At 42.1% G+C, this 14,417-nt stretch overlaps 1 protein-coding gene across 2 annotated transcripts in view; it reads right to left on the reverse strand.

Moving 5' to 3' along the window:
* Positions 1–1,385: 1,385 nt before the first annotated feature.
* Positions 1,386–14,417, reverse strand: part of MCM4 (minichromosome maintenance complex component 4) — a 314,512-nt gene continuing 301,480 nt past the window's right edge. For both annotated transcript variants that reach the window (XM_044065228.1, XM_044065227.1), the window contains exon 17: positions 1,386–2,233. In XM_044065228.1, coding sequence (XP_043921163.1) covers positions 2,141–2,233 — 93 coding nt within the window. In that variant the 3' untranslated portion in view covers positions 1,386–2,140. The remainder of the gene's footprint in view (positions 2,234–14,417) is intronic.

The raw sequence follows: 14,417 nt of genomic DNA on the forward strand, positions 1-14,417 counted from the left end.
TGCGTTTGGGCCAGCAGTGAGAGTCTGGAGGATCCTTGCTCGTATGTCCATCTTTACACCCCAACATACACAAGAATAGGTCATGTGGATGTATGACCTAGGAAAAGTAAAGCTTTGGTATACTAGACAGATGTTGCGGTGACGACTCACATCAGGAATACTGCAACAGTGACTTCAGTAAGGACATCTCTATTACTCATCTGGATATTCCTTCCACCACAAAAAGGGAGGAGTGAAACACTTTCCAAGTAGATACTGGTACTAACTGTTCCTCCCGTAACACTGGGATTTTCTTACATACATCCTGGACATAAGAGCCATTAAAGTGCAGGATACCATAGTGGCCCAGTGACTCAGAAAATTAAGTGGCATATCGGCATTAATTTCTGTACCAGTATTCAAGAAATACCAGCACAGATTCACCAGTATTGCACCACTGAAAATCCCTTAACACCTTGTGCCCAGGGAAACTACTCACTTTGCCCCACCCTAGTTAAGTTTCTGCACTTTAATATGGCAGACCTCAAGATTTCCATTTTGGGGAAAAAACAAAAAGTATTTTAAAGCACTTAATGCCATTTGCTGCATTAAAATAGGAAAAAAGTTCCAAGGTGGAGATTCCCATTAGGTGGGGTATCTGTTAACCATTTAAAGAAGGCATATACCTCTGGCAGAAGTATGACATCTCTGAACAGTAGTACACTGAAGGCAAAATCCTGCCATATAAAAATGTTGAACTTTATTAATAGCATGCCTGTATTACATATGCACACTGCTAGAGTACACAACCAAATATTACTCCAATTATTAAAACTTGGGAACGTTGCGAGGGCATCAGGATCAGCACTCATCACATATGGAGACCGGGTATTTTGATTTTAGCATTTTAAGATTTCAACATTAAATATCATGACTTTTGATGCGTTTTTCCATCTGGTACTAGACCTAATTCCATGTTAACCAATTCTTAGCAAGACAAGACTCTAGGTTTTTTATACACCTTTCGTGGTTCTTTAAGTGTTAACAGTTTGAATGAGAGATGTGCTTTGGAGAGGAGTGCTCACTCAGGTACCTTCATATTTCAACCAATAAAAGTATTTTCCAAATCAAATAATAATCTGATGAAACTGCAGAAAAAAAAACTGCCTCCAAGTGGAGTGAACTTGCAGCATCCAAGAATGCTTAAAGAAAAAAAAAAGTTGCAGAGTTGGTCTTAAGAACAGATAGCAGAAGTCAGTTTCCTGTTGTGCAAGTCACAAAGTAAACTGCACTGAAAAAGTTTACAACTTACTTTCAGAAATAATCTGGTTAAATCAGCTTACACGTAAATAAGGGGAACAAATGAAATGTTAGGAATGCCAAAACAAAAACCTTAAAGCTCTGCATGTGTATAAATTCTTTATTTAATGTGCAATGTACAAACTTCTCTCTCCTATATACAAAAAAGTGAAGCACAATGATCTGATTAAGTGCCACAGCTCCAAATGACATCTTCAAAACGGAATTTCTCTAATCCAGGATCCTCACCATTTTCATTGCCCAAGTCATAAGTGAGACAAGGACCGTAAAATGTGAGAACTGTTGCAACTGAAGAGATTGTGCCAATGTGTAAAAATTATTCTAGTTCCCAGAAGAACTGATCTCATGGAAAAAAAAAAAAAAAGTTTTGAAACATCCAGTGAACTTCGATTCACCAACATCAAGGAAAACGAGGAAATCCACTTTGTGCCATAGAAAAACAATATGGTGCACCGTGGGTCATGTCTGGTTACACAGGAAAGCCTGCAAGGTAAACTCGTGGTTCCAAACAAAGTTAAATAACTTTCTACTATGGTTAAAAGCAGAAAAACTGACTAGGTTTCAGTTCATACCAAATGTAACCTAGGCAACGGTCTATCCCTTTAGGATAGTCGAAGAGTAAAAGCATTCTAAAGAAATGTACAAATTTCTCTCTTCAAAAGCATTCAGCAATCCAAATAATATCAAAAATACAAGACAATCTGCTATTTACAGCAATGACAGTGAGTGAAATCCTCACATGAAACTATGGGCTATCCAAAATCCTGCAGTCAACTACTTTTGGAAAGTCACAGATAAAAATCCATTAAAAGCAGTAATTTACTACTACTACATGGAATTCTTAAAGCAAACGAACAGTCTTTCCGGTCACTGTTAGGAAGTCCTCATCAGCCAAGGCACGAAGTGCTTCATCAAACATGTCCTTGGTAACAGCCTAAAAAAAAAGGGAAGAAAATAATACAATTTACAAAGTGGTGAAACATTAAAGAATTAAGTTTAAAACAGACCTACCACCAATATGGACAATGCTGAATACTTGGTTTGTAAATGTGGTGACAAGGATTCTAGACTAATCTACAATCAGATGCCCGAGCAGTCTGTGGTAGAAAAGCATGAAGCAATGCAAATAAATACAGCATGAAACTACTTGGCATTCATCTACAAGCAAGTAGTGGATATTCAATGTGGAAATGTAAGTCATCACCACTAGTTAAGTTCTGTAACAGAGGAGAAAAAAAAAAAACAGATCACTTGTCCAAAAACATCAGCTATAGCCCAGGCCAAAGACAGCTTAAACATTACAAATGTAGTACCATGACCACTAAATGCATCCTCTTGCAAAATAATACATTTACTGTACCAAACCAAAGCCACATCTCAAGTGATTAAAACAATGTGGTTCATACAGTCTATGCACTTCAATGACTCCTGGTCCCAATAAAAGAATGCACAGCAGCCCTAAGTCTCCATACACTCCTTAACTAAAAGCCTACTGAGAGATTGTACAGCCTTGACCAAGTTAAAACCTGCAGTTAGGACCTGAAAATACATGCAAAGACAAATCCAGAAATAGATTAAATCTGAAACTGCACTAAGGCACCACTGTGTAGCAAGAAAAAAATGCTACAGAAAAAAAAAAGGTTTTATGCATGACAAGCATATATCTTTTTTTAACATCTATGCATTTCTTTTATTTTACTCTCACTATTCATATAGTAAGATGTTTTGTTGCAGTACAGAATTTCAAATACAAAATGTCTTTCTGTATTACACTACAATATGAAACGTCTGCATGACTTTTGTAATGTAAAATGTCATCAGCAACATGTTTTGTACTATACAGCTGTAAAATTCATTTTGCGATATAAACTGGAGCTTTTCCCCTAGGCCTCCACTGACAATGGGTACCCTGTGGGCCCCATTTGACTTTCTCAGTAAACTAACAAAATAAAATCAATGTTTGTGACTGACACTGTGGAAAAGGAAAGTGATCAGCCAGCCACGTGTAGCTGTTTCATGTAGGCCAAGTTTAAATCTGAAGTGTCATGGTCTGCTACGTTCCTCAACACAGTTTCTAAATGAGAAGTGGTACTCAATCATCTTCTTAATACCAAAATCTGTCCTTGTCAAGCCCCAACCTAACCTCTTCTGCTTGGGAACCATGTCTGTAACCAGACTGTCAATATATTCCCTCTATCAGCAGATTCTCTACTCTACTCTCATTTTAATTGACCAAACTCTTGTTGTAAATATGTAAATAAATCTCTAGTCTGTAAACATAAGATAGATATAATTACAAGTGGGCATTTTGCTCGTTGAATTTCTGTTATTGTATTACCAATTTCTTAACATACTATGAATGTATATAGTGTCTGGTTTTGTAAACTGTATTGTTTCTTGGAGCTTTTCTCCTCATGTCTCCACTGAAAACGGGCCACAAGCCCAGCTGGACTAACCCGGTCAACAAATGTCAGTAAATAAACAGTTTCGAAAAATACATTTTCATTGGTGTTTAACGAAAACTGTAGGTTTAAAGGAACAAATTCTAGTTCGCTATGATAATAGGCGGCAAGTATTTAGTCACTGGCCAAGAGAAAACAGCTGCCATTAACCACATGGTTGCAAAGGCAGACAGCTGGTAACAAGATCAAATGAAAAGCTAAATTACTTTGTAAAGGGATGCATAAAGTACAGTTTTGTACCTACCATAAATGTAGATGTTCGAGTGTATATACTGCTGCAGTCATCACACTTGGGTTATCCTGCCGTCAGGCGGTCCCTCAGTCGGCCGAATTCCAAAGTCTTGGTTCGGCGTCGGTTGTCGTCGTTTCTTCCCCGTCAGTGCGACAGGGGGATAAAAGAGGCAGCCGACGCCATTTTCTTCAGTTTTTCTTGCCCCAGATGTCAGGTGCCCCAACTAGGAAGGCAATACAAATAACTATGCAAAAATACCTTAGTAGATAAACAATAGTACTAGCTGTTAGCAAATACACCATATAGACATGCATCCAACAGACTGATGTACATGGAGTTATAGCTAACACCCTGGTATGTAGAGGGGATGGTGGGAGGGTAACCTGGACTGCAGCAGGATATACACTCTAACATCTACATTTATGGTAGGTACAAAACTGTACTATGTTCATCATGTTATACTGCTGCAGTCATCACACTTGGGTTGAATCCCAAAGCTATGGATGGGTGGCTGGTACTAAACTGGGTTAGGTGAAGCTAGGATGCCCTGCAGAACTGCAGTGGCAAAACCAGCTCTGGTTTTTGAGTATAATGGAAGGCGGTAGTGCTTGGTAAAGGTGTGCACTGAACTCCAAGTAGCTGCCTCAAGAAAGTCCTTGGTTGGAACCCCCCTGAGAAAGGCTGCTGAGGTTGCTGCAGCCCTGGTAGAATGGGACCTAATATTAACAGGCACTGCTTTACCATGGTGCGAGTAGCAAAAGCGGATACAATGTGCTATCCATTTGGAGATGGTCTGTTTTGAAATAGCCTTTCCTTTTTGTGAACCTGCAGCATAGGATACAAAGAGTTGGTCAGTTTTTCTGAAGGTCTTTGTCTTATCCAAATAGTAATGTAGCTGTCTGTGAATGTCCAAAGAGTGAAGGAGTCTTTCTCCTTTATTCTGGGGGTTTGGATAAAAGGTGGGTAAATGAATGGTCTGATTCAAAGCTACACTGGATACTACCTTTGGCATAAAGGTAGGGTTAGCTCGTAAAGAGACTCTGTCCTGATGGAAAATGATGAAAGGTTCCACTGCCATAAGTGCCTGTAGTTCTGAGACCCTGCGTGCTGAGGCAATAGCCAGCAACAGAGCTGTTTTCCAGGACAAGTATTGTAGTTCTGCTGAGAAGGCTGGTTCGAAAGGAGGCAGTATTAAATTTTCTAAAACAAAGTTGAGGTCCCAAGCTGGCGTTGGGTGTTTTCTGGGGGGTCTTATATTCTTAGCCCCTCTGAGAAACTGCCTTAGTAAAGGGTGTGAGAATATGGGGGGATCCGTATTATATTGAGCTGAAATGGCTGAAGCATGGATCTTAATGGATGAGAAAGAAAGGCCTTTGTGTAGCATCTCAGTTAAGTATTGCAGTATTTGAGGAATGTTTGGTATCCCAGGATTTTGGCCTTTAGCCTGGTTCCATGCACAAAATATTTTCCATTTGTCTGAGTACGTTTTTCTGGTGCTGGGCCTCCTGGCCTCCAAAATGACATTCAGGACGTCCTTTGAGAGAAGTGTTGATTGATAATTCAAGGCATTCTCCATGCAGCTAAATTTAAAGTCCTGAGCTGACTGTGAAGGATCTGAGAGTTTTGCTGAGTCAACAGAAGCGGGAATTGAGGTAAGATCCATGGAGGGCTGCGAGTCAAGGTCCTTAGTAATGGGTACCAGTGCTGACGTGGCCAGTCCGGCGCAATGAGGATCATTTGTGGTCCCTCTGATCTGACTTTCAGTAATACCTTGGTCAAGAGAGGTAGTGGTGGGAAGGCATAGACTATCAATGCTGTCCAACTGAATGATGGGGTGTCCACTTTCCAGGCTAGAGAATGATAAGTCCTTGTGCAAAATTTTTGTAGTTGGCAATTGTTGGGGGAGGCAAATAGATCTATGTCTGGGCGGCCCCACGTTTGAGTTATCATTGAAAATACTTGTGGGTGTAGTCTCCACTCGTGAGGATCTGCCAAATTTCTGCTTAATTCGTCTGCCAATATGTTTTCCTTTCCTGCCAGGAACTGTGCTTGCAGTTGTACCTGGTAAGTCAATGCTGTGTTCCACAAGGTCATTGCCTGACTGCACAAAGGGTAGGAGTGTGTTCCTCCCTGTTTTGTTTATGTACCACATAACTGTGGTGTTGTCTGTCCTTAGTAGTTGTCCTGGATGCAAGAGGTCCTTGAAGGCTGTCAGTGCATTTTGCACAGCTAGCATCTCCTTTTGGTTGATGTGTAGATGCATTTGTTTTACAGACCATTTGCCCTGTATGCACTGTCCTGCCATGTGTGCTCCCCAGGCGTAGTCTGAAGAATCTGTTGTCATAGTTTGGTTTGCTGGAGGAAAGACAAAAGGAAGACCCTTGTTTATTTGACATGCTTGAGCCCACCACAGGAACTCTTTTTGAAGGCAGGGAATGAGAGGTATACTTGTTTCGAGGCTGTGCCTGTGTTGAGTCCATACACTTTTCAGGTATCATTGTAATTTCCTCATATGCATCTTTGCATGTGGAATTAGTTGAATGCAGGATGCCATGAACCCCAATGCCTGCAGGATTTTCCTTGCAGTGAGCTGGGTAAAAGTTGCCATCTTTTGGAAGTATTGAGTCAGTTGTTTTTGTTTATCTGGCGTGAGATAAGCCACCTGGGCCGTTGTATTTAAGCTGGCACCCAGGAATATTATGTGTTGTGAGGGTATTAGCTTTGACTTCTTTTTGTTTACTGTGTAGCCTAGGCAACTTACAGCATCTGGCATTTGTAACAAAGCTGCTAATAGAATGGCCTTGCTGTCCGCTTGGATCAGGCAGTCATCCAGATATGGATAAATGTGCATTCCTCGTTGTCTGCAGTATGCAGTTACTGATGCCAGGCATTTCGTAAATACTCTGGCGCAGTAGATAAGCCAAAGGGCAATGCAGAGAATTGATAATGCATTGTACCTGCCAAAAATCTGAGGTATCTTCTGCAATCTTGTCTGATAGGGACATGCAGGTATGCCTCTGAGGTCCAACGTTACCAGCCAAGACTCCTTGCCCAGCATGGGAAGAAGCTGCTGTAGTATGAGCATTTTGAATTTGGGTACCTCCAGGTATGTGTTTAGAAATGAGAGGTCTAAAATGGGTCTCCAGGCTTTGTCCTTTCTTGGTACTAGAAATAGTCTTGAGTAAAAACCTTGACCTTGCTCCTTTGTAGATACCTTTTGAATTGCTTTCATATCCATGAGAGCTGAAATTTGCGTTTGTGCCTCTGCCCATTGGTTTGGAGACAGATTTGGCATGCCTCTCATCCGTGGTAAAGTGTGAAAATGAAATCTGTAGCCTCGGGTAATAATATCCAGAACCCATTTGTCCTTTGTTATGATGTGCCAATTTTGTGGAAATAGAGCCAGTTTTCCTCCCAAAAGTGCTGCCAGGGCAATTTGCTTGGCAGGCGAAGAGGGAAGTCATTGTGTTTGTTTCCTGAAGGGTTGAGATCTTTCGTCTCCACCTCTGAGTTGTTGTATGCCATTGTCTAGGCCTGAAAGAACCTTGTGGCTGGCCTCTGCCCCTTGGGCATCTGTACCTACCCCTTTGGGGTCTGTCTGATGCAGGAAAGGACCAGTTTTTTGATGGCCAGTTTCTGCTGAAACAAGGAGGTTGTACCTGCAAAAAATCTTTAACTGTCTGCATAGATTTTGCCTTTTCTTCCATTTTCTTTAAAACTTCATCTGCTTTGACACCAAATAACACATCTTTCTGCAATGGAGCATCCAATAACTTTGCTTTGACATGTTCTGGTAAGGCTTGCTCTTTTAGCCAAGCATGTCTATGTATTACAGATCCTGTGACAGCTGCTCTACATGAGGCTTCCAATGAATCAAAACCACACTAAGGTATACTTTCCCACCTGTTCTGCTGCATGCAACAAATCCTGCATCTCTTTGAAATCAGGTTGATCTGTCTGAGGGATCATTTTCTGCTTTAACTGTGTGTAATCAAGTACTGCTGGTATTTTAGCATGTGGAATTGGCAGCTTAAGGCCCTCATGGCCAAAGTGGCAGATGTATACACTTTCTTCCCCCATCTTTCTAATGCTCTGGAATCTCTTTCAGAAGGGAGTGGATTCTTAGCAATAGAGGCCTTAACCCATTTGGGACCCTGAGAAATGGTTTCGGGGTCTGCAACAGGGCTTTTATATAGAAACTTATGAGAATCAGGAACTCAGTAGTATCTGTCTGGTTTAGCTGGTGCAGGAGGTAAGGAATCTTGGTTTAGACCAGATTCGGTGTAAACATCATCCAAAATGTCTAAAACTGGAGGAATTGCAAGGGGTCTATGCTGTGGGAGAAGAAAACACTCACGGAGTCTTTTCTTAGAGTCAGAGTAATCTTGGCCTTCCCAGTGGAAGTGTTCCCTCATGGTGTGTAAAGTTTCCCCAAAAGAGTAGTCTTCGGGGGGGGGGGGCAGAGGGAATGGACTCTAGAGCATCTGAGTCTTCAAAAGGAGGGAAGGAATAATCCTGGTCCTCAGAGTTAGCTGAGGAAATGGATGCTTGGTCAGAGGAAGGATAATCTTCCTCCAGTCTAGGCCTTTTGTCAGGAGGGGGTTGTGAACCCCTGATAAGGGTAATTAAATCTTCAGCCATCTTAAGCATCTGTTTTTTAGGCATAGGGGCCTGTGGGGGAGTCTGTGGACCCAGTTTCCTAACTTTTAAGGGGGCTTTAAGTTTATCATAAGACTTAATGGAGATAGTTGTCAGTTTGAAGACACCTTCAGAAACCGAAGGCCTGTCCAAAATCTCCGGATCACAGTCAGGGTTGGCATCCAAGGGGTGAGAAGGAACCGGCTCCTGAGGCCCAGCTGATTCGGTCTGGGAGGCAGTCAGAATTTCTAACTCAGCGGTAGTCAGGGGCCGCATAGGCGCCTCGCTGAAAACCGGAGAACCGTTGGCAGGCCTTGCTGAGGCCTCGGTATCTGGTCTTGGCCTTGGTTGCCTGTCTTTACCCTTGCGTTTTTTAATCATTGCTGATGTCGGTTGCTCCGACGACATGCTATAGTTAAATTTTCTGCCAAAATAATGTCGGGCGAAATCTGCCAGACGCTTGATTGTACATTTGTTGAACCTAGCACAAAACCGACAACCAGAGACGTCATGGTCTGGACCTAGACAAGGAATACAATAAGAATGAAAATCCTTATGAGGTATTTGCTTCCCCAAAAGAAATGCAATTATTAACTTTGTCTGACATCAGTCTGAGGTAAGAAAAGTTTCCCCAACGGGGTACTTAGCTTTAGAGAAGACTCTGGGCTGAAATTCGATTTGAAAATCTCAGGAGCTAGCCGACCGGCACTTGCAAACTGCTTCTGCTTCGGGCACCACGCAGCAAGAAAGACTTAAGAAAATGGCGTCGGCTGCCTCTTTTATCCCCGTGTCGCACTAACATCAGGGAAGAAGCGACGACAACCGGCGCCGGAACAAGACTTTGGAATTCAGCCAACTGCGGGACCGCCTGACGGCAGGATAACCCAAGTGTGATGACTGCAGCAGTATAACACGATGAACATCTGTACATTCTCACAATGAAATAAAACGGATTAACTAACATGTTCTGTGACAGATTTGTATGCACCCCCAAAAACAAGAGTGAGAGCATATTCAAGCATAGAAATCAAGTTTAAGGACAGGTGTGTTCTATAAATTACAACTTACATTCTGGTAATAGAGGGAAAGCCAACTGTTTGATGGCATCTCAAAAACACAGAAATTATGGGTAGTCACCCTGAGAGACAAAGCTGTGAGAAGGTAATATTGACGGACAGTGCTAGAGTGGTACCCCTGGGGATTTAACATGCAGAATTTTTTCAGGCTGCTAGCCCTGACAGCTAAGCTGTCCTCTGCCCTCTTTTGGGTACAGTGCCATCTAGAATATTCCATTTTTGGACTTTACCACCTTTTACAGGTACGAAATATCCCTTAGTTCCAACCACAAAGATAGATTTTGAAAGATGCATGACAAGACCACCTTCTGGAGAACGTATACTGTAGCCAGAGCACCTGTGCATCTCAGAGTCATGGTACCACTTAAACACTATCAGCTTCTTCTCTCACGTAACTCTAGTGTCACACACATTAAAGAGCAGAGCCACAAGCAGAAAAGCTCTTTTTGAATGAAGTAGATCAAGAAAACATCACCAATTATGGAACCTAGAACATCACTACAGCAGTGAAAGAAGGCCTTTATTAGGGCATGCAGTATCTGTAGTGCTTCAAAAATGAATATAGAGCAGATTGAGGATATAATGTTCAGTAGCCTGGTATCTTCTGAAGGATTAGAAGGGCTATATGGATAACCACATCATATTACTCTTGTAGGATCCAAATTTCTGAACTCATTTATGGGACATGAATTTGGTAGCCAACATATGAAGGGAAACACTGTGTGCATGTGCAAGGAACATGTAATCTAACAAAACCACTACCTGGAACATCTGCTAGAGACGTTACAATCTTTGATAGCTTTGGTAAAGGAGAAAAAAGCTGATGGTGTTTATGGGATGGTCCCACTCTGTTACTGCAACAGGTCATCTGTTTGAGCATATCAACAGGATACTATTCTAGCGATGCAAAATTGAGGAAGAATGAAAGATGAACGCACCAACTGAAAATTCAAATATGTAATTCTCTCAGAAAAAAAGGAGTGATGGCTAAAACAGAGGTCATCAGTACAGAATAAAAAGCAAAGCTGAAACAATGACAAGAACCACAACTCCAAAATATATCTAATTGAAGACATGAGAAAGGGCATTTTTCAAGACAGATGCAACCTCTCTGGTGGCAGTGGCATCCTCTTCAGAGGACCAAATGATAATCTTCAAGAAAGAAAAGTTCTGTAAAATCTTACCATAACCATAGATGTCCTTATCTTCACTGCTGCAATATTCTTCGTTTGAGTGATATCCCTGATAGTAGGCAACCGACGCAGGCCAGTATATGAAAGCCTTTCAACACCGTAAGGTACATGGTACATCTGGCATAGGCTGCAGTCATACAGAGGACATAAAATGAACGTATGCACATACCATCCTCAGAACTGAAGGATTTCAGTGGTGTGTGCATCTGGGAAAGATGAGACAGCAGTGGAGAAGGCGGATGGGATAGAATACTGCAGCAGTGAAGAGAACATCTATGGTTATGGTAAGATTTTACACAACTTCCCTATTTCCTTCTATTCACTTGCTGCAGTATTCTTCCTTTGGGGGAGAGTGCCAAAGCTCAAGTGGGAAGGGAGGAGGAAGGAGTAGAGGAACTCTCGTAGCCATGTAGGAGGAGTTTGGCAAACCCAGTTCTGGATCTAGACATTGCATCCAGTTTGTAATGTTTGGTAAAAGTATGAACAGTAGACTAGGTGGCTGCTTAAAGGATGGCTCTGTTATCCAACCCTATGAAGAATGCCTTTGATGAAGCCATGGCTCTGGCTGAATGGGCCTTTACAGGTGAGGAAAGAGTCCTTCCATGGTGGGTGTAGCAAAAGGGGAGGGATTTGGATATGCAAGACAACAGAATCTCCTTGGAAGCAAGTAAACCCAGCAACATGGGGAGGAAGTTAGTGAAACGCTGGTCGGATTTCAGTAAAGACAATCTTGTCCAGGTAGAATCTCAGTTGTCTTAACATCTAGGGAATGTAGGATCCTTGCTGTGATTTTGTGGACAGGGTAAGAAGGTGGGTAGTTGAATACACTGATTAAAGAGAGTTCATTAACCACCTTGGCCATAAAGGATGGGTTAGTCCTAAGGGATACCCTGTCTTTATGGAAAAAGTACAGCTGTACCATAAATGTAGATGTTAGAGTGTATTCACTGTTGCAGTCATTACATTTGGGTTATCTGCTTGCAGGTAGCCCTCAGTCGGCCTGATTAACAAAGTCTTGGGTCCTGTGCCAGTTGCTGTCTCTTCTTCCGTGACGTCAGGTCGTCAGGGGTATAAAACATGCAGCCAAAGTAATTACACCAGTTTTTCTTGCCCCAGATGTCAGGTGCCCCCTAATGGGAAGCAATTAAATCTATACATATACAAGGTTATACCTCAAACAAAAAAGCAAATACACCAAAAAGCTTTTAAGCATTGAAAATGAGAGAAGAGGTATAGCCAAGCGAAGTCAGGGGGCTGGAGGGAGGGTAACCAGGACTGCAACAGTGAATACACTAACATCTACATTTACGGTAAGTTTACACAACTGTACTATGTTCTTCGTGTTCCACTGGTGCAGTCATTACATTTGGGTAGATTCCCACAGCTAAGGATGGGAGCCAGCTCTGGATTTAGAGAAAATTGGCAAATGGTAATGCTTGGTGAAAGTATGTACAGAACTCCAGGTAGAAGCTTCTAGGATGTCCCTGGTAGGTACGCCTCTAAGAAAGGCTGTAGAGGTAGATGCAAGCCCTGGTTGAGTGGGATCGGATCCCCTGTGGGATAGGTTTTCCATGGTGCTTATAGCAGAAGTTAATGCAATGGCCTATCCTTTTGGAGATACTTCGCTTTGAAACAGCCTTCCCCTCTGTCTCTACAGCAAATGCCACCAGCAGTTGTTCAGATTTCCTTTGAGGTTTAGACCTGCCCAAGTAGAATCCAAGTTGTCTGTGCACATCTAAAAAAGTGCAGTATCCGTTTCCCTTTGTTCTGTGGATTAGGAAAGAAGGTAGGCAAATGAATGGACTGATTAAAGGCCACACTGGATACCACCTTTGGCATGAAAGAGGGACTGGTCCTGAGGGACACCCTGTCCACATGAACAATTATGAAATGCTCCACTGCCATAAGGGCCTGTAATTCAGATACCCTTCTTGCTGAAGTGATGGCTAAAAGGGAAGCTGTTTTCCAAGAAAGGAATTTTAAATCCAGAAACTAAGAAAAAACAGCAACTAGTAAATCAAAAGAAGGCTGTACAGATGCTCGCAGGACTAAGTTTATTGAAATAAATGATCCACAATCAGGAAAAAATAATAAAATAAACGGAGCAAAACACACATGTACTAAGCGCTTTCACCAGTCACAAATATAGGCATCTTCAGAGTACTGAAAGCTTTGGTCAAATGCACTTCAATTAAATATACTTATTAATTGTTGAATTAATAAGTATATTTAATTGAAGTGCATTTGAACGAAGCTTTCAGTACTCTGAAGATGCCCATATTTTTGACGGGTGAAAGCGCTTAGTACGTGTGTGTTTTGCTCCGTTTATTTTATTATTTTTTTCCTGATTGTGGATCATTTATTTCAATAAACTTAGTCCTGTGAGGCAACTGTACAGCCTTCTTTTGATTTACTAAGGGAATTTTAAATCTGCAGTAGCAGCTGGCTCAAAAGGAGGAAGGGTGAGTTTCTCCAATACAAAGTTAAAGTCCCAGGCTGGAGTTGGAGCTCTCCTGGGTGGTCTTAAATTTCTGGCCCCTCTGAGGAACTGCTTGAGCAGTGGAAGAGAGAAGAGGGGAGGTTCTGTGTTATAATGAGCTGAAATGGCTGAGGTGTGAATTTTTATTGAGGAAAAAGACAGGCGCTTGTGAAGCATCTTAGTTAAGTATTGTAAACTGAGGTAAATTGGTCACTGCTGTGCTCATCCCTTGAGATGAGTTCCAGGCACAGAATCATTTCCATTTTTCAGCATATGATTTTCTAGTACTAGGCCTCCTTGCCTCTAAAATTACATCACTGGTTTACTGAGGGATGGTAAAGGAGAGCTTAGGTAATTAGCCAGGCTTCTAGGTTCAGTGTTTGAAGCTGAGGGTGCAAAATCTGGTTCTCCGGCTGAGACAGCAGGGTAGGAGTCTGAGGCAGGTGCCATGGGGCCAGCCAACAGTGATGCACTGCGCAGGAAGGAGTACCAGTGTTGGCGTGGCCAGGCTGGTGCAATCAAAATCATCCTTGGTTTGTCTTGTTTGATCTTTAGTACTTTGGAGAGCAGAGGCGGAGGAGGAAAGGCATAAACTGATAGGTTTTTCCAGCTGAAGAACAGAGAATCGACTTTCCAAGCTGGTCTGTGGGGAATCCTTGCACAAAATTTTTCCAATAGATAGCTCTGGGGGGAGGCAAACAGGTCTATATCTGGGCTCCCCCCATTTGCTTGTCAACATGTTGAAAATCCTTGGTTCCAGTTTCCATTCGTGTGGGTCCATGAGGGTTCTGCTTAGTCCATCTGCCAGTGTATTTAGTTTTCCTGGCAGGAATTGAGCTTCTAGATGTACTTGGTAGCTCAAGGCCGTGTTCCATAATGCCATGGCTAGTCTGTAGAGGGGGTAAGAATGTGTACCCTCCACTTGTTTATGTAGCACATAACAGTGGTTGTGTCGGTCTTTACCATTAATTGTCCTGGAAGAATGTGGTCCTTGAAGGCTGTCAGAGCATTCTGTACAGCTAACATTTCTTTATGATT

Source organism: Protopterus annectens, chromosome 3.part0, assembly GCF_019279795.1.
Source record: "Protopterus annectens isolate FY-2018-M chromosome 3.part0, PAN1.0, whole genome shotgun sequence".
Classification (NCBI taxonomy): Eukaryota; Metazoa; Chordata; order Ceratodontiformes; family Protopteridae; genus Protopterus; species Protopterus annectens.